Genomic DNA, 20,467 nt, shown 5'->3' with positions numbered 1-20,467 from the left:
TTGGTGGAATTTGTTAAGATTTCTTTTCAAACGATTATTGATAAAAACAGAAAAAAGTAATTGCTTGTTTTGAAAAATGAAAAATGAACTGGTGCTGACATCTAGTGGAGGATGAAAATATACAACTGTAGTTGCTCTAATACAGGAATTGGCAGAAAGCCCAGAAAAAGATAATTTGTTTCTGTGACCTTAATTAAACAGAGAACAGCTTCAAGAAAAAGAAAACATTTTGGGCTATTTACAAGGCAAGAACTATAAACTTTAGGGGGGAAATGATCTTCCTGGATTATAAATACTTATAGAATTATGACTCTAAAGCTGTTTGCAGAGAAAGGAAAACATTGATTTTTGGCTATCATGGAACATCAGAGACCTGCAGAAAGAACATATCAAGAAAAAACAAATGCTTTCCAGGAGGAAATGTATGCTATGTTGCAACTAATTCAAATGACAATGATTTCAAACCACGAGGAAATTAAGAACAACTTTGAAAATTTAAATGAACTCATTTTCAATTTAACTTTACAAAAAAAACCTCTCAGAAAATAAAAACAGAGAGTGATCAGATAAAGCAGACAACTGAACATAAACCAGAGGAAAGAGATTTAAATATAGAATCTAGCAATGGAAGGAATTATGATTTAATGCAGGCAGAGAAAAACTTGCAGGAAATATTGGACATGGAAAAGATAACCTACACTTCAAGATTGCAAAATAAGTCTGAGGACAAGAAAAATGATTTGACAAAATGGATTGTAGAGCTGTCAGGAGAACTACGAGAACCTGAGAGACAAACAAAGATAAGAGAAATTAAGAGAGAAAGAAAAAGATTTTCAATGAATACAAAGGGGCGAAATCTTCCCACAAAAACATTTTACTGGATTTGTCTCCTGTACTTATGACAACATCTACAAGACTATGGAAAGACTTTTTGGCCCAGCAGATTAGAAAAGATGTTTGGCAAAAAAAGGGTTAAAGTTAGAATTAAGAAATTGGATGATGGGACCTATCAGATGGAATATTTAAAGAGTAAACATTTGTTGAAAAATTCTGGATATAAATGTATTTTAGTTTAAGAGTGGTAGGCCCCTCAAGTAACAGTATTCTCTTTTATTTTTTTATTTTCTTTTCTTTATTTTTTTACAATGAGACATATAAAAATGCTGGGATGGTTTATATCAAGGAAAGGTTTTAGATATTTAAGTGTAATTGATCTTGAGAAAATCTCAATTGAGAAGAATGTTCTGAATAGACTCAAAAAATAGATTGGATTTATGAGATGAAATATTTAAAGATTAACCATTTGTTTGAATATGGTTAAAAATAATAGAAAACTTTTGAATATAAATGTACTTTAGCTCAAAAGGGAGATGTTTTTTAAGTAGTATATTATTTCCTTCTTTTTTCTTTTTTTTTGGGGGGATGGCTTATATGAGGAAAAAGATGCAATACTTAAGTGTAATTAACTTTGAGAAAATCTTAACTGGTAAGAATGTTTTGAACATTGTGGGGAAAGCAAATCTAAATAAGAGCTTTGAAAACAGGACTTATGATGAAGTAATTAAGATGATCACTTAGAAAAGAAGCTTTATATTGGTGTGGTTGTTAAATACTAGAAAAATGTTTATATTCCATTGTTATCTATCAAAATACTAAGAAATGTACTAACTCAAGGTTGGTAAAAGAATATTATTGGAAGGAGAGAAAATCAAAGAATGCTACTATGTGGATTATGGAATTATACAAATTAAATGTTATTGTTTTTAAATATAAACCCAGACAACACACTGTTTACCAGATATTAACGTGACTATGTTAAAAAAAATCCATAAAATATATTTTAAAAAAAAACCAGTGGAAACTGATTCATACAATATGTTATTGGTGCATGAAGTATTCAATGTGTTATTTGTTTTTAAACTTTCCATCTCCATCAGTGTTTAGCCATATTACTATTAGAAGTTCCTTGATTGTTTCAATTATTAAATCAAGGAGGTCATTCAGCAGCTGAGAATAGCAATTTCTCCATGTTGCCCCAGAAGAACCTTAGCATCACCTAAACCAGGGGTCTCCAACCCCCAGTACCGGGCCGCGGCATGCCAGCAACCGATCCGCACAAACAAGCAAAGTCCCATTCATGGGATGCAGGCAGCACAAAGCCACGCCCCCTCTGGTCTGCAGAAAAATCTCTCTCCACGGAACCAGTCCCTGGTTCCCAAAATGTTGGGGACCTCTGACCTAAATCTCCTCTTCTCAGTTCACATACCCTACATGTTGCCCCCAGATAAACTTTAATCTGCACAAGCGTCAAGGATCTCTTTTTGGCTGACATTTCCTGTTCTGAGAAATGCACTAGCAGAATTCAACCCAATTACGTTACCTGGCTCCCCCCCGCCCCCTGCTTGGAAAACCAGATGCAAACAGCTGGAAGCTATGGGGGAAGTGGTGTGTGGAGACCCTCTAAACGTCCAGAAAAATAGGGATAAGGATGAAAATGTCAACCTTGCTCCACTCCCAAAAGACAGGACTTCTTGATTCCTTTCCAGCTAGGGAAGGGAGAAGCAACTGAGCTGGGGAAATGTGATGAATGAAACATCTCTTTGGAACTGATTCCTAATGTCTTTCCCCTCCCAGATCATTTTACCAATGATTGCCAATGATATAGAAAGTGGATCACAAAAATATCCTACATATCACAGGATAAGCCTAATTCCACCTCTTCAAAATGGCATGAGGTGGGGGGTGGGGGGAGTTTCTTGTTCCCAATTTTAAATTCCTATACAATTTAATACTTCCATTTTATCCCATTTTTCAATGTATAAGGGCATCTACACAACTAGATATATAAATACAAACATACATACAAACAGATCCCATTAAAAGTTAACAAAATGTGCATAAAGTTATTGTATAATTATTCAGCCATTCCTAAGGTCTTCAGTCTACAGTTCAATTACTTAAACATTATTCACTGAATAAAACAAATTATCAAAATATTACTATAATTATTTAAAAACATTTCATTTGTTTCTAATAACATGAGATTCTTGCTATATTACAAGCTGTATAAATGAATTACAGGTAGTAATTATTAACACAATTGGGACCAGCAACCCCACTGCTAAGTGATATGGTTAAATGAAACTTCATATGACCACACCGGACGTATGTCAGTTCTGCTGCAGTTATTAAGCAAATCACCCAGTCACTAAGCACAATATGACATGACCAGGTCTGTGACTTCCTGCTGGCTTCCCCATTGATTTTCTTTGTTAGAGGTCAGTTGTTGCAAATGGTGATCAATTGACTGAGGGACTCTGTGACTGTTGTAAATTTGAGCTGGTTGCAACTGGTTTGAGCTGGTTGCAAATCGTAATCACATGACCTCAGAGACAATGTTACAGCCACAAGTTCAAGGACCAGTCATAAGTTAACTTTTTCAGTGCCATCATAACTTCAGATGGTTGCTAAACTAAGTAGTTGGTAAGCAAGGAGTATCTGCATTTATATTGAAACTGGTGATGTCACACTATATCCCATTTTTTTCAGCTTTATTCTCTTGGAAAGAAAATAAATGGGTTTCAAAAAAAGGATATATGTAAGAGAGAGGAAGTTCATATGTAAAATGTTAATTGTGATTTTATAAGAAATAATTTGTATACCCCAATATAATACATAAACATTCATATTTGCTGCAACAACATCACCGAGGAAGAGGTAAACATACTTACGGGCTTTGGCCAGCAGCTCAGGAACAATATCATAAGCAAAGAGAGGTTTCTCCAGTCCCCGGAAATACAATTTTAGCACTCCAGCCACTGAATCCAAGTCATGCTGTACATAGCTATCTGCTAAGGGGTCCTCACCTGGTGAAAAAAAATAAAAGCTGCAACCATAGGTAAAAGATGGGGCCTAATCCCATGCTAGCTATGAAAATGTCTAAGTGGCTTTGAATGTGGCAGCCGATGCCAACATTGAAGGCTGCTGTAATGGAGTCTGAAGGCCACTGTTTTGGTTATAACTTCTGGAATGTCAAGGAAAGAGTAAATGCATAAGAGGTATTTGAAGATCAGAATAGAGCTGGAAGGGAACTTGGAGGTCTTCTAGACCAGACCCCTGCTCAAGCAGGAGTCCCTGTATCATTTCAGATAAGTGGCTGTCCAGTCTCTTCTTAAAAATCTTGATCGATGAAGCACCCACAATGTCTGAAGGCAAGCTGTTCCACTGGCTAATTGTCCTCGCTGTTAGGAAGTTTCTCCTTAATTCCAGGTTGCTTCTCTAACTTCTGCTTCTATGGCATTCTAGAAATGCAATAGCAATTTTAAGAAAACCTTTTAAATGTCCCCCTCACCCCTCACCTTTCTCAAAGGCATTCCTGATCTCTGCTACTTGTGCTTGAGATCCAGGCACACGAAAAATACCTTCATGCTGGAGGCCTGGGCAAAGAAGAGAAAAAAAATACCAAGGGATATTTTCAGTGAAGAACTCATGGTCTTCAAAGTTCAACTCCCAGCAAGGGCGCATGGGAAGAGGAAGGAAGGAAACGGGGTTAGCATTGGACAGCCTTACCATGGAGGTTGATGAAGCGGATGCAACTTTCCACCACAAGGGGCACCGCTTGGCCTGAGGCCTGGAGTTACAGGAAGGAAAGCAGAGTCACAAGATGTCATTCTCACAACGCACCCAGGACTGCTAGGAGATAGGTTCCTGGCTGTCATGATTGGGCCTGTTTTTTAATGACATCTTTATTCTGATTCAGCAGATATAGCAAAACAAAATGCTACAGTGGGTATAGCTAAGAAAACAAATTCTGATTAGGAATTAGTCGCCTGCTATCTTAGCTCTAAATGGGTTACTTGTAGTTAGATGAAATCACTCCTTCAGATTCAAACTTTTATCCACAAAGAGAGGCAAGAATAGTATCTTAGGACAGTTGTAAGAATTGCTGTATTATAATACATTCTACAGTAACTCACCACTGTAACAAGTGAATTGCTGTAATAGGTGATATAATGTGGGAATAGATGAGTGAATAAAAAATGGTTGCGGCTGCTGACAGTGTCGGTATCAGTAGCTTATTTTATGTGTCTCTTCTCCGCACTGTTGCTGCTCTGCGGACATGGGAGGTTTTGGAAACAAGACAAAAAGCCTTTGTCATCAGCAGCAGAAACAGAATGAGTGTGACCATCATTAGCAATGATCCCTCTTACTGTCAACTTCAACCGTCTAAAGCAGGGGTAGGCAACCTTGGCTCTTTTATGACTCGTGGACTTCAACTCCCAGAATTCCTGAGCCAGCATGGCTCAGCTTGGAAAGCTCTCCCTTTCCCCTCAGCATGGCTGGCTCAGGAATTCTGGGAGTTGAAGTCCACGAGTCATAAAAGAGCCATGGTTGCCTACCCCTGATCTAAAGCCTAAACAGTGCACTTCTATATTCAGTGCAGCATGCAGATTGGAAGGATGTGAAAAGTTGGATTTAAATTGGATTTTGGGGCAGCTGCTAACTCAGTGGGCACAATTTTTGCCAAAGAAATGAGGACCTTCTAATCTACATTAGCCAAGCTTACCATCATTGCCCTGGGCTTTTTGAAGAGAAGAATGTGACTAAGTCCCTGACAAAGAATGAGAAGTCCAAAATGTCTTGGGAAAATAAAACTGAGAGAAGAAACTTTTAAAAAGTATGTCTTTTTTCTCTTTTTTTGCCTGGTACATCAATTTTACAGGACAATTGTGAATATGAGAACCAGTTTGGTGTAGTGGTTTAAGGCATCAGGCTAGAAACCAAGAGACTCTGAGATTTAGTCCTGCCTTGGACATGAAACCAGCTGACCTTGAGCCAGTCCTTCTCTCTCAGCCCTAAGAAGGCGGCAAGGGCAAGCCACTCCTGAAAAATCTTGCCAAGAAAACTTCAGGGACTTGCCCAGACAGTCACCAGGAGTCCTCCAGCTACCCTACTCTGGCCATTTTTGGAAAAAGGGGGGATTCCATGCAGTTAATTGCATAATTAGCCCACCAAATTTTCATTCTTCTGTCGAGAGCTTCAAAGCTTTAGACAGATCATTTTAATTTTTCCTTTAAAAAACAAACTGTTTGGTCCATATAACTCAATTTGACTTAATATGGAAATCTGTATTATGTTTAAACGATCCCAGCCATGCCCCAGCTAAGAAAATTGCTACACATTGTCCAGAATTGTAAAATCAAAAGAGAGAAAAAAAAACAACTTCCTCCCAGTTTCACTTTTTGCACAAATATGGCAATGAGTGAGGGGGAGGGGGGCAAAAAAGAAATTAAGAGCGAGAACCAGGGCTTTCCCTAGCTAGGCAAGCATTGTACATCATAAAAAAAGTAAAAGCATATTGAAGACAGCTCACCCCACCCCATCCCACTTCCGGTACATACATTTATACACTTTTCTTAGTACTGGTATGAAAGCTCTTTCTAGGATGATGTGTTGATTTCCTACAGTAGCCTCTATGTTTGAACTGAGTCTCTCCTTCTACAGCAGGTGTGACAGCTCCTTGTGACTGTCTGTGTGTCTGTGTGTGTGTGTGTGTGTGTGTGTGTGTGTGTGTGTGTGTGTTTGTGTGAGATTTTGTCTCTGTGCCTCATTTGGGGATCAAAGGAGATGTGGCTAGGGTCATTATAGTATCATCAGAGGAAGAAGTGACAAAATGTCCACTTCTCCATCTTTTTTTTTGTTTTGTTTTTTAAAAATTCCATTTATATCCCGCCCTTCTCCGAAGACTCAGGGCGGCTTACAAGCTTAGCAGTAGCCTTCATTCTATCTATATGCCTGCTTATTAGGGCTTTCACACAAACCCCAAGCGGCATTATTACAAAGTCAGCTTAATTGCCCCCAACAATCTGGGTCCTCATTTTACCTACCTCGGAAGGATGGAAGGCTGAGTCAACCTTGAGCCTGGTGGGACGCGAACCTGCACTAATTGCAGGCAGCTGGTGTTACTTAAGGAGGCATTAGCCCACTGCTCCACCAAGGCTAATTTTACTAATAAGCAGCAAAATTGTTACAGAGACTTTCAACAAATTGGCACTCATTTTGCCCCTTTAAATTTCTTCAAATGGGGAAAAATATACAAGCATTGCAGATGGAATTTTAAAAATGGAGCGCCTTTATCACAGGGGAGGCTTTAAAATACTTATCTGAAGACTGAAATGCCTCCAACTTCCTCAAACTGGGGAAACCCATTTGAAGGTTTTGGCCCCAGGCACTTGTGAAACAAAACTGAAGAGCTATGAAGGCAGGGATGGGTAGGGGTGGGGATTCACATGTGGCTTGCAGACCATTAAAATGCTCAGCCCTATCTTCCCGAGCATACAATGGAGCAAAAGGACTCAAGGTGTTAAACACTAAGGCCCATTCACTGTTTAGTACAGAACAAAGTTGGACAGAGGAGATAACAGGCAAAGTCTTTCTTTCTCTTTCTCTTTTCTTTTCTTTTCTTTCCTTTCTTATTTTATTTTTTGCAATTTTAATATAGTAATTTAATATAGTTATAATATATTTATTTAATATAGTAATGCACAATGACAAGATCAAACTACAACATTCCATGCAATCTAAAGGTAGAAACAGGGTGCATATTCGCAATGAGGATCGAAAGCTGTTAGTTTGTCATTTCGCCCCTTCACTCTCATACATACCCTTTCTGCATATGATTGCAAAAAGACCTGGCAAAGCATAGTGATTTCCCATAGGCATGCTGGGCTTTGAGTTCAAGTTCTCACACGTTTATAACATGGTAAGAGTAGATCCATTGAAACCAAAGAGAATTAAATTAATTGAGAAGATTCAAATCTGTATGGGTTCAACAGATCACTTTAAGCACAATGTATGACTAGATCAAACACCAAATCTCTCTTTTTAATCTGTTTATGAAAAACTAAACTAGTGGTATGGTTTCTAAACTATCAAATCAATCAAATCTGCATAAGCTATCAGTGGTGTGTGAATCGAACAATTCTGAAGAAAGACAATTTGTAGATTAAAGATCACAGCACACAAATGGTTAGAACAGGGGTTGCCTACAGGAAGAGGTAAAAATGAACAAATGGTTTTTGTTATCTAGGATCTGTTACTTGCAGCTATTAAATAAATTCTTGTAAAGAATGGAATGAATGAATGAATTTGCTTGATTAATTATGGACAAATACGAAGCAATCAAAAGTTTTTAGTTCAATCGCATTAGCGTATTTTAATACCCTTATTCTAATGCTATAAAGCAAATTCTGCAGAACCTTTTTTTACACATTGTTTTCCTGGAAAGGTATCATTTCTTTCCCTATGTAATCAATATTTTATTTTATTGTTAATTTATGGATATAGCTCCTGGTCATTGGCTGGTTAGGCAGGAAATTTTGGTTCAACTTACTTGGCTCAGGTCCCCAAAGTCACTCCTAAATTATCAGCTTAAAATTCAAAAGAAGTAAAGGACTCCAGGCTGTGATCCACAAGGTCCACAACACGTTATGATGACAACAAAATGATGACACACACATGGCAAATGCTGCAATGACATTTGTTGTCAACAAGCACATATGTTTGCAAGATCTGTGTGATTATGTCATCATGCCTTATCTGCCCCTTTGCCTCTATGGATGCTAATGCCAGCGCACTATTTCTTGGAGCACAATATTGCAACCACAAACAGCAAAAGTAGGGAGCGCTTGCCACAAAGTAGCAGGGACACAAATTCAAAGCTTTCCTATACGGAACTGAATTTTTATAGCCTTTTATTGGATTGAAAGAGACCATCACACAATGGATAATATATGGCTAAAACATGCATTCATGTCTTATCTCGAGAACACATCAAGATCTCCCAGTTACAGATAAACATTTTTTTAAAAGATGGAAGAGCGCAGGTGCAAAAATGCAAGCAAGGTAGCACTGCATGCACACATATGCACTTACATACAGAAATGCAGTATAAATATTCTGATGTGCAAAGCATGCCTCATGCAAGGTTAGCACTTTATAGTCCCACAAATGCTTGTAGACACACTCATACATAAATATATATATATAAGTGAGCAAGTGCACAAACACCCAGAATCATGGGGTGTGTGTCTTTTAATGCAAAAGTACAGTCCATCCCACAAGCAGCCCAAGCACCCTTCCATGCCGCTTAGGTTGGCAGGCCTCCCCTATGCCCCACCCACCGAGTCAGGCTACCGTTTCCCACCGCCAGTCCTGTACCTGCTTCCGTGCCTGTAGCCTCCGCCTCCTTGGGCAGCAGGGACAGGAGAGACAGAGTGAGCAGACATGTTACAGGCAAAGGGAGCAGCAAAAGCCATTGGGGAGAGCCAGAGGCAAAAGCTGGGCCAGAAGAGCGCAGAGTATTCACACTAGGCAAAGGGCAAGAAAGCAAGACTAGGAGCTGGGCAGGAGGGGAGCAGCTGAGGGCAGCAGCCGGTACCTCCAAGAAGGCCTGTAGGTCACCCTCGAAGAGCTGGTGATGACAGCGCGAGAGAGGGCGGGACCGCCGGATGCGCTGGGACTGTGGCCTGGAACCAACATTTTTGTGGTGTGGGGGAGGAAGGCAGATGTCAGAGCGTCCCTTCTAAACTGGAACGGTCTCCTCCCAGAGTTCTGCTTGGATTCTCCATTGCAGAGTAGGCCTGAGGAATTCTTACAAGGGAAGGCTCACCACCGCCGCCACCACCACCACCACCACCACCGCCTGAATCTGCAATTTTCATTAATCCCAGGATTCCTTTTTACCTGGCTAATTCTCTATCCACCGCAGCACCTGGGAAAGCAAGAACAAAAGGAGACAGAGAAGTTAGATTTGGAGCCTTAGTGGCTTTATTCGGGCCTCTGATTTAGAGTAAAATCAGAGGGCTTGTTGCTCGTTCAGGATCAGCATGTGGCTTCTACAATAAGAACCTCATTGGAATGAACGCCCTGACACAGATTGCTTTTTCACTGGGGCCGGGCTTAGCAAGAATCTGGTTTCTGATCAAAAGACCAGAACTGTACAAATTGACAGCAAAGCCAGTCAATCGCCTTGTGAAATTTCTTTCAATGATTTCCAAGAAGAAATGTCAACTGACAAGCACTTGTCCTTTATTTATTTATCTTAATTGCTTTTAAAATAATGTCAAAAAAGGGGGAAGGGACCAAATATAATTATGCTAGAAATACATATATTTTCAATGAAAAAGGGGGAAAGTACACAGGTGCTTTTTTTTAGAAAATGTAAAAAGTACAACAAAGGGAAAAAGAAAAAAATAGTATAACATTTTAACAGAGAATAGTTACAATTCTATATATACTTAATTTAATACAAATATTATTCAAATACCTATATATTTCTAATACATTTATATAACTATTTGCCCTTGTCCTACTCACCAAACCAATTTCATCTCTCTCTCAATATATATATAAGGCTTTTAAAATAATACTTTCATTAAAGCACAGAATTTATATTTGATCAAGTAAACATGACAAAGGAAAGCCGTGCAAGAGAGAATCACAGATTTTACCTGAAATGCAGGCCACTCAAGGAGCTATCTGCATTCAGGATTCAAAGATTACACTGTATTTGTGTGTGTGTGTGTGTGTGTGTGTGTGTGTGTGTGTGTGTGTTTGGGTGTGTGTGTTTTACAGAAAGGAATGCAACTCTCCAATGGATGCTGTCTCTTCCCTTAAGCGAAAACAATTTAACAATTCTCACCAACTTTTCCACAGAAAACCTTGGGATCAGAAATTCTATGAAAAGGGTACCAAGGCAAACATTTTTAGCAAACCGTAATTTTGAGGATATTCTGGGAGAAATCATGACAAAGTGATTTATTCTTTTAGATATTATCAGGTGTTTCTCCTTAGAAGCTGGATGGACAGATGGGTAGGTGGGTGGATGGATGGACAAATATATTAAATACCAATGCTAGGCTTCTAATCAAAGAGTACAGATATTGTCTATTCCTTCACACCTCACCTTTCTCTATCGCTTCCTTCATTTGGTCATGCTTTGCTTGCAATTTTGTTTGAACGCTTCGTCCAGAGAGATATTCTTTGAATTTCTGTACAAGAGATAGCATGAAATCTGTTATCAAAGAAAGCAGTAGGAGATTGGGTTGAATGGGACAATACCTCTATATACTAATCAAATCCAAGACGTCTTTCTGAAGCTTTCAATAAATTGGAACCATACCAGGAAGACTGAATGGGACAGAATTTATCTTTCATCCTTCACAAATATTTAGAGTTTTGTTGCATCTAGCCACATTTAGAATGCAAGAAAGTGGCCCGGTCTCTTTTCTAGATTACTTAGATAATTGGAAAGAGCTAAATCACCAATTTCAAAACTAGAAGGCATTCCACTATTGAACAAAGAGCCAGAAACTGGTTCTCACTCAAATCAATCTTCCATCATTTTATTTTTACTCCAGTTCTCTATAGTACCTAATCAGGTCAGAGATTCTCATTCTAAAGCATCTTTATATTTGGTGTTTCTCCACTCTGAAAGAGAAAATCCAAAGCCACTTTCTTTTTGCCTATGTTTCTGTAATGAGGCTGAAGGAAGGGTCTCTGGCAATAGGTCTTGCTCAGAACATCTCTGAAGATGCTGGACAGATGTTGAAGCAGGGATTAGTTCAGGGTAACATCCTATCAGTGAATTCATAGAAAAATTATCATAGAGACCTATCATTAGCAAAAGTGACCTCATGTTGTCTTATACCGTATATACTTGAGTATAAGCCGAATTTTTCAGCCCACTTTTTGGGCTGAAAAATTCCACTTCGGCTTATACTCCAGTCAACAAAAAAACTTACCGAGGACTTGTGCGCGGCCGAGGCTTTGGTGCTTCCGGGATCGCGCGCACCTCTCCCAAGCCACCGCCATCCGAGACCTGCCGAAGTTTGGGGAGGTTTGGGGAGGTGCGCGCGCACCTCCCCAAACCTCCCCAAACGGCAGGTCTCCGTTCCTCCGCGCCCTGCCTGCCTGCTTCTTTCCGCAGCGGAAAGAAGCAGGCAGGCAGGGCGCGGAGGAACGGAGACCTGCCGACGTTTGGGGAGGTTTGGGCGCCTCCCCAAACCTCGGCAGGTCTCCGTTCCTCCTGCCGACGTTTGGGGAGGTTTGGGCGCCTCCCCAAACTTCCCCAGGTCTCCGTTCCTCCGCGCAGACCTGCCGACGTTTGGGGAGGTTTGGGCGCCTCCCCAAACCTCCCCAAACGTCGGCAGGTCTCCGTTCCTCCTGCCGACGTTTGGGGAGGTTTGGGCACCTCCCCAAACCTCCCCAGGTCTCCGTTCCTCCGCGCAGACCTGCCGACGTTTGGGGAGGTTTGGGCGCCTCCCCAAACGTCGGCAGGTCTCCGTTCCTCCTGCCGACGTTTGGGGAGGTTTGGGCACCTCCCCAAACCTCCCCACGTCTCCGTTCCTCCGCACAGACCTGCCGACGTTTGGGGAGGTTTGGGCGCCTCCCCAAACCTCCCCAAACGTCGCGCAGACCTGCCGACGTTTGGGGAGGCGCCCAAACCTTCCCAAACGTCGGCAGGTCTGCGCGGAGGAACGGAGACCTGGGGAGGTTTGGGGAGGTGCCCAAACCTCCCCAAACGTCGGCAGGAGGAACGGAGACCTGGGGAGGTTTGGGGAGGCGCCCAAACCTCCCCAAACGTCAGCAGGTCTGTGCGGAGGAACGGAGACCTGGGGAGGTTTGGGGAGGTTTGGGGAGGCGCCCAAACCTCCCCAAACGTCGGCAGGTCTGCGCGGAGGAACGGAGACCTGCCGACGTTTGGGGAGGTTTGGGGAGGTGCGCGCGCACCTCCCCAAACTTCGGCAGGTCTCCGGACGGCGGTGGCTTGGGAGAGGTGCGCGCGATCCTGGAAGCACCGAAGCCTCGGCCGCGCGCAAGTCCTCGGTAAGCTCCGGGCGGTCACTTGCTTCGCGTCTCCTGAGGGAAGGGGGGGCGACTGGAGCGGGCGTGTTTCCTCGCCTGCTGGGCGCCGCGATTTGCCCGGGGAACGTGCGGGCCCCGAATGGCAGCGTGGAGCGAGGAAGCGGACAGCCAGGGCTTCCCCGAGAGCCGCGGCCACACAGGGTATTCCTGTGTATTCAGGCTTGCAAAATGGCGGATCGAGCCTCTGCTGGCGGCAGAGGCTTGCAGAGCGCGGATCCAGCCTCCGCCGGCAGCGGAGGCTTGCAGAACGGCGGATCGGCTTATACTCGAGTCAACAACTTTTCCCAGTTTTGGGGGGTGAAATTGGGGGTCTCGGCTTATACTCGAGTCGGCTTATACTCAAGTATATACGGTATAAATAGGAGGAGGGTGCATTATCATAAACAAGTTCTAGTGAAATCTAGATTAATTTAAACAAAATTAAGTGAGGCAGCATAACTATCTAGATGTATTAGGTTATGACGACATAATTAAGGGCGCATTAATTCTTTTAGGTATCTAGGATTCTACCATGATATAGAAGCTTTCCGTATCTTGCTGGTTGGCCCGGCGTTTTGCCAATGCCTGCTTCCCACCAGCATCAGAACCGGTGGACTTGAGTGACTCTGTAGACTGACAGCCTTGAAAGGCATCAAGTGCCTCTGGCTCCTCTGCTGTCACAAGATCTATCAGACTTTGCAAGGTGGCCTTCAGAGTCTTGTTGACCTGTGAAAGAAAATAGAAATTTCTATACCAAGAACCTTCTACAGCAAAAAGGTCCTCCTAAGAGACCAGCTACATTCTGATGGAATTCAGCTCTAGCACTAAGGGAATGGGAAAGGCATCTGCAGGACAGTCAGTGGTAGGAAATTTCCACCACCCCAGCACTTCTCCTTTGCACTTCCCAAAATTAATGAAAATTGATTTTTGAAATTGAAATTGAAACCTGAAAATTAATTCCTGCCCACCCACCCCACTCAATTGCACCTCACTCTCTTAATGATACCTACTTCATCTGTCTCCAGGGTGATGGCATTGAGGCGGGACTGGATGTGCTGGAAACGGGAAACTAGTTCGTTTCTCAGTGGACCCTCAGCCCGGACTTCAGATACCTGAAGATAGAAAAATCACAGAAAAGGAAGAATAAGGGCCAGCCTGAGCAGAAAGCAAAAAATCTAGAACAAGAAGCCAAGAATCCTCTCACCTCATCACCTTCATGAGGCTGGTAGTCAAAGGACAGAGGAGGGCAATAAGCTGCAGGGTTGGCCTCCATCATCCTGGACTTATCTCCCAATGGATCCAAAGCATCAACTGCCCCTTCAATGGCACATAGGCCCTGTTGCCAAGATGCTTGGGCCCGTGACTCTGCGGCTAGGTAGGTCCTCAGTACTTTGCCCAGCGAAAGGTGGAAACCAAGGTCAAAACACTGGAACCATGTGATAAAGATATCTTTAGTTATCAAACCAGCCTGATGGTCATTAGGCTCCACAGTTGACAGTTCCCCATATCTTTTCCAATGGCTGCACAATAAGACAACAGGCACAACTTTTGTTGTCAGTCCATCTTTTCTATGACATGCAAATGATCATCTGCTATAAATGCAGAACCAATTATGAAATTGCTAATAGTGAAGAAACAATGCCATGGTAAAGTGTGCAGTAGATTCTGCAGGAAAGGAAACAAATTCTGCAGGATTTGGAATTTTGTGATTTTAAGATTAAAAATCTATAACGTTTCCTGGTTTAGGACCACAGGAAGAAAGCCAGCAAAGTAGAATGCCCTTGAAGCTTCATATCAGAAAGTTATATTTCAGTTAGGACAATTATATCCTAGCCCAACAAAGAGCTACGGCAAACTACGACTCTTTGTTGCCACCTAATAGTCATCTAAAATTTTGTAACCAAGATACAGTAACCATATTTCAGTTGGTTAGCAAAATTATCCCAGTATCTTTTTCAAGCTTTCCATTTTCATCCGTGAGGGCTAGACCTGTATTATTTTGAAATGGAGAACGCCCCCATTAAAATAACTGTTAAAATACTGTAGACCAATGATGGCGAACTTTTTAGAGATCCAGTGCCCAAACTGCAACCCAAAACCCACTTATCTATCACCGGGTGCCAGGTGGGCGTGGCCACAGTGGTCCTGGCAGACTGGGTGGCCGGGGCCAGGGCAGCGGGGGCCAGTCCCTCACCATCTCCGGGGCACGGCACACGTGCCCACAGAGAGGGCTCTGAGTGCCGCCTCTGGCACGCGTGCCATAGGTTTGCCACCACTGCTGTAGACACTGCCTTTTCCAAAAATAATCATTCAAGAGTTACAGGAAACGAGCCAACTTCTCTATACTGTATCTTTTAAAACAGCGGTCCCCAACCTTTCTGGCTCTGCAGATTGGTGGCAGTGGCAGGTGGGGGGGAGAAGAGGGGATGATTTCACATGCATGTGCACCACTTGCACAAATACAGCTGCATGCACACACTCGCCTGCCACTTGTGTAGCCCAGTTCCCAACGGGCTGCAGTCCAACATCGGGACCTACATTGGAGGTTGGGGACCCCTGTTTTAAAAGGTACCTATGTCCCACAGCCTTGATCCAACGGACTCTCCTACTCCCAAATTTTTTTGGAACTATAGTTTTGTGAAGAGAGTGCATGAAACCAATCAGCAATTTCAAGATTCCCACCATACCGAAGGTTGCAGGATACTTTAGACAAGCTATGAAGTTACAATGGAAGAAGACCAGTATACATTTGTCATATGTCATGGACTCATGCCTTTACATAAACAGTGACAAAAGGAATCCATAGGAAGCCAATGTTTTGGCAGCTGACATTTTAGTGCTAACCCCTATACTGCTGACACGGAATGGGCATGGAGAGAATCGACTCACATCTAGCAGGTCGGCAACATCGCGTACATAGTAGTTGCTCATGGCAGAGTTAGCAGTGTGTAGATTCAACAAGTAATCATTCCGAGCCTTGGCACATTTCAGCTTGCTTTCCAGGAATTTTGACTGTCTCTGTGAAGATCAAGAAATCATTAGGTTAAAATTCCAGGTTGTCCTTCCTTCTTCCCTCCACTTTGCTCCACTTAGTACTTTTGCAAACAGCATTCTTTTTCCCCTGATAAATAATGGCAACAATTTCTCATAATGAGAACAACCTCCTTCCTAGCAGACATTGTGTGGTAAATCACTGAGCAAGAAAGGAGAAGATCATCTCTAAAATCACTGAAGAAAATCACTGGACTTGGTTTTATAAGTGTTTTATGACCATAATAGAGACACTGTGATCGTTAAATGAATCCAACAAATCCAATGAGTGGTTTTTTGCTATTTTCAGTTGGTTTCACAAGACTGCAGGATGCTGCAACCAGTTGGAAATGCAAGATGGATGCCAAATGCATGAAATGGGGTCCCATGGCCATGGAATGTGTGTGGCAATCGTAACTTCAAGGGCTGTTCATAAGTAGCTTTTTGGAAATCCATCATAACTTCAAATGGTCATTAGGCAACCAGTTATAAATTAAGAATACCAGTATCCTATTTCCTGCGATTCAGGACTCCTCTGTGAGTAGGGACAATGCAAACACACTGTCTGCCTTGCACTACCCCAGCAATTCCATTGTTTCCATTGTTAAAATGGCAAGTTTTGAGATGTTAAAAAAAAATCAGACCAAGATAAATCACTTCAGAATTTTTTCTACATATACAGTTGCAAGAAAAAGTATGTGAACCCTTTGGGATTACGTGGAGTTTTGCATGAATTGGCCATAAAATGCGCTCTAAACGTCATGTAAGTCACAACAATAGAAAAACACAGTCTGCTTAAAATAATACTACACAAACATTAGCTGTTGTCATGTTTTAATTGAACATAACATGTAAACATTCACTCTGGCCAACTCAACAGGCTGGTATCTGGGTGAGCTCAGTTTGCACTAGCCTCCTAAAATGATTAAGGGATTTAAGTGAATGTTGGAACAAGAGTGTGTTTAGTAGGGGAGACTTGTAACCTATGCTAGTGTTTCTTATAGACAAGTGCTGTCCTTCCTTATTTAAAAACAGCCCTGCCTCTACCGAGATCACAAAAGTTTCATATCAGCCCACCAACAGCGAAAGAAAGAACCAAAGGAAAAGGAACTGGCTTGTGGTCTGAACTTACTGGCTCAAATCATTGCAAGGTAGGAGATGGTCACAGGTTTGGGTTGACCTCAATTGCCAGCCAATCTGTGGTCTCCCAAAACTTTCCCCCTTGTATGGGGAGATTCTCTGGTGAACCTTTGAAAAAGAGCCTCTGGTCATCTCTTGCTCCCTACCCTTTTCTCCCAGATTGGAAGATGGAATGGAAAACTCCATGAGTTGCCTCTTCCCAGGAACAATAAACTACAGATCCCTCCTCCCTAAAACTCTCCAGCTCAAAATGGGAAAGGAAGATTAGGACTTATGGGCTGCACTCACACAACATAATTAACCTAATTATTAAATTTTCTGCATTTGGCATCCAATAGACTGAGCCGCGTAACAGAGTGAGCGCCTGTTCCTCGTCCCAGCTCCTGCCAACCTAGCAGTTCGAAAGCACGTAAAAATGCAAGTAGAAAAATAGGGACCACTACGGTGGGAAGGTAACAGCGTTCCGTGCGCCTTTGGCATCTAGTCATGCCGGCCACATGACCACGGAGACGTCCTCGGACAAGCGCCGGCTCTTCGGCTTTGAAACAGAGATGAGCACCAGCCCCCTAGAGTTGGAAACGACTAGCGGGGGAACGTTTACCTTTATACTGAGCCACAAACAAACAGAGTGTGTTCATAAAACACATTAACCCACAAAAAAACCTAAGAATACACACAAATTTATGTTATGAAAATGCCTGTTGTCCTGATCCAGTAAAGCATGCTGTGTGAACAGGTTGATGGTCCCACAGCTCTAAACCAAACTAATTTAAGCCAATATAAGTCCTAGTATATTCAGTGAACAGTACTAGCCTCTTTACAAAAAGACCCGGTCTGTATGATCACAATTTCCAACACTCCCATCCCCACCTTCTAGCTACCTTTTCCAGGAGGCGCTCCACCTTCCGAAGTGAAGTGCGACGGGGGTTTTTGTCAAGTCCTGCCCCACCCGGGGATCCACTAAGATCTGAATGCTTTCCACCACTGCGTTTCTCCTCTTGCCGTTCAGCCTCACGCAGCTTTGCCTCGGCATTCAGACAATCAATGCGGTATGTCTGGTATGACTTCATAGCCTACAAATTGACAAAAGCTAAACAGTTCAAACTTGCCAATCTTTGTTAAGAAAGGAGGACAAAACTGTAATCATAACTTTAGAGGAATAAATATGCTGAATTTGAGCCAACAGTAAAATGTGGCTACAAAAATGCAGAGGCAATTACCTCTTCAGAAATATAATTTTCAAATCATAAGAACTAACTATTCAGTTACTTGGTTAGAATTCTGCTTTGGTTAGACCCTATTTCAAGTACTGTATCCAGTCTGGGGCACCGCAAATAAAGGAGGATTCATAAAACTGAAATCAGTTCAAAGAAAGGCAATCAAGATGATTGGGGACTAGAAATTAAGCATCAGGAAGAAAGATTTAAGGAGGTTGGGTATTTGAGTCTCGAGAAAAACAAGGGAGAGTGGATTCAATAGCACCCTTCAAATGTACAAAAGGATGCCACAAAGATGGAGGCCAGGCTTGTTCTTCCTCATTCCAGAAAACAAAATATGAAATTATGGGTTAAATTTCAGAAAGACTGATTCCAACTAAGTATCAGAAAATCTTTCCTGAGCACTTGGACAGCAACATTAGTTGCCTAGAGCAGGGGTCCCCAACCCCTGGTCTGTGGACCAGTACCGGGCTGGAGCATGCCAGCAACCAGTCTGCACAAACAAGCAAAACCCCATCTGTGAGATGCAGGCAGCACACAAAACCACACACCCTCCGATCCACGGAAAAACCTCTCTCCATGGAACCAGTCCCTGGTTGCCAAAAGGTTGGGGACCTCTGGCCTAGAGAGATGGTGGGCTCCCCATTACTAGCATTGTTCAAGCCAACACTAGACAGCCATCTATTGGGAATACTTGAATATGAATTTCTGCTCCGAGCAGTGGGTTGGACTTGATGGCCTCGGGGGCCCCTTCCATCCTAAATGAATAGTCTGGGAAAAGGGGCATCACAGTCTTAGAATGAGACTAAATGAGATGACAACTGCAGGATAGGTACTTTTTCTTCCCCACTTACCATCTGCAACTCTGAAATTGCCTTCAGGAGCTCATCCTGCATCTGTTGTTCCATCTCTTTGCTCTGACCAGGGAGAAAAAGGGAGGAAAAATTAAGATAGGTCATCCTTGGCTGTGCATAGTCTACTCAACTATAGGGAAAAACGGAGAGATTGTTATTGCAGCAAGCAATAAAAAGTATATAATCCTTATTGTTATGGAAATATAGTTGTAACTCAGCAAGCAATGCTTGGGAATAATCATAAACATGGCAGTGATTAACAAGGATTTCCAGTGACCGAAGAGTAGGTAGGTCTTCAGTGCTCAGACAGTTCTTGGCTTCCCTCCAATGACACAAAGGATTTACATAAGCAGTCTACATATGCTTTAAAAAACCATAAAGGGCAGCCAATTCAGACTCTCACTGCATAAAACTACAGACTATCCTAGCAAGAAATGGTTGAATACAAGCAAATTCAGATGTAATAGGAAAACATGGTTGCCTGTTTTACGATGGCACATGTCTAACCTCAACGAAGGTCTTAAAAAATAACTTATCACAAAAAAAATACCAAACCTTCATTCTGCATGCTGCCTACACTCAGAGAACTGTGATTTGCTAACAACCTATTGTCCTCCTTGTAGTATGAAAAAGGAAGAGAAGGGAGAGATGGAAACATACTAGCCTGGTGCTCACACCAAGTCACTCATTCCTTAGAAAAGCACAATACACTTGTATGTGTGCCTTTGAGTCAGTTTTTAACATGTGGTGATTGCCTGCACAAGTCCCTGCAGGTTTTTTTTGGTAAGATTTCACAAGTGGTTTGCCACTGTCTCCTTCTTAGACTAGAGAGAGAGTATCTGACCCAAAGTCACCCAGCTGGCCTTGAATCTCAGATGGGTGTGGAACTCAAGAGTCTTCCAGTTTCTATATTGATGCCTTCATCACTACACCATTAAATGTTTTATGCTACATTTAACACTTCACGGGAGCATTTGGGCCTGGCCACTCACGTTTTCTTCTCTTGGAGAGTTCTCAATTCTAATGTTCTCATGCAATCAATGTATATAGGGAGGCAAATGCTTGGCTGAAGGCAGCATGTGCTGAGCCATCTTGTACTTTCTGAATGGCAAATGTTCACCTATTGAATACGGTTGTCTTCTTTATCTATAGGTAAGACTTAAATAAAAAGGGACGCGGTGGCTCAGTGGGTTAGGACGCTGAGCTTGTCGATCAGAAGGTTGGCAGTTTGGCAGGTCGAATCCCAAGTGCCGCGTAACAGAGTGAGCGCCTGTTACTCGTCCCAGCTTCTGCCAACCTAGCAGTTCGAAAGCACGTAAA

The 20,467-nt window shown here is 42.4% G+C and overlaps 1 protein-coding gene across 2 annotated transcripts in view; it reads right to left on the bottom strand.

Moving 5' to 3' along the window:
• Positions 1-20,467, bottom strand: part of ARHGAP4 (Rho GTPase activating protein 4) — a 58,083-nt gene that overhangs the window by 12,188 nt on the left and 25,428 nt on the right. For both annotated transcript variants that reach the window (XM_081319889.1, XM_081319890.1), the window contains exons 4-15: positions 19,148-19,210; positions 17,958-18,149; positions 15,796-15,924; positions 14,111-14,332; positions 13,917-14,018; positions 13,438-13,632; positions 10,967-11,051; positions 9,745-9,772; positions 9,440-9,527; positions 4,570-4,630; positions 4,359-4,436; positions 3,732-3,866 (exon numbers count right to left, since the gene is read on the bottom strand). In XM_081319889.1, coding sequence (XP_081176015.1) covers positions 3,732-3,866; positions 4,359-4,436; positions 4,570-4,630; positions 9,440-9,527; positions 9,745-9,772; positions 10,967-11,051; positions 13,438-13,632; positions 13,917-14,018; positions 14,111-14,332; positions 15,796-15,924; positions 17,958-18,149; positions 19,148-19,210 — 1,378 coding nt within the window. The remainder of the gene's footprint in view (positions 1-3,731; positions 3,867-4,358; positions 4,437-4,569; positions 4,631-9,439; positions 9,528-9,744; positions 9,773-10,966; positions 11,052-13,437; positions 13,633-13,916; positions 14,019-14,110; positions 14,333-15,795; positions 15,925-17,957; positions 18,150-19,147; positions 19,211-20,467) is intronic.

Source organism: Vipera berus (assembly GCF_964194415.1).
Source record: "Vipera berus genome assembly, chromosome: 2".
Taxonomy (NCBI): domain Eukaryota; kingdom Metazoa; phylum Chordata; class Lepidosauria; order Squamata; family Viperidae; genus Vipera; species Vipera berus.
Note: the sequence above shows the minus strand (reverse complement) of the source record. Positions and strands in the feature narration are given on the sequence as shown.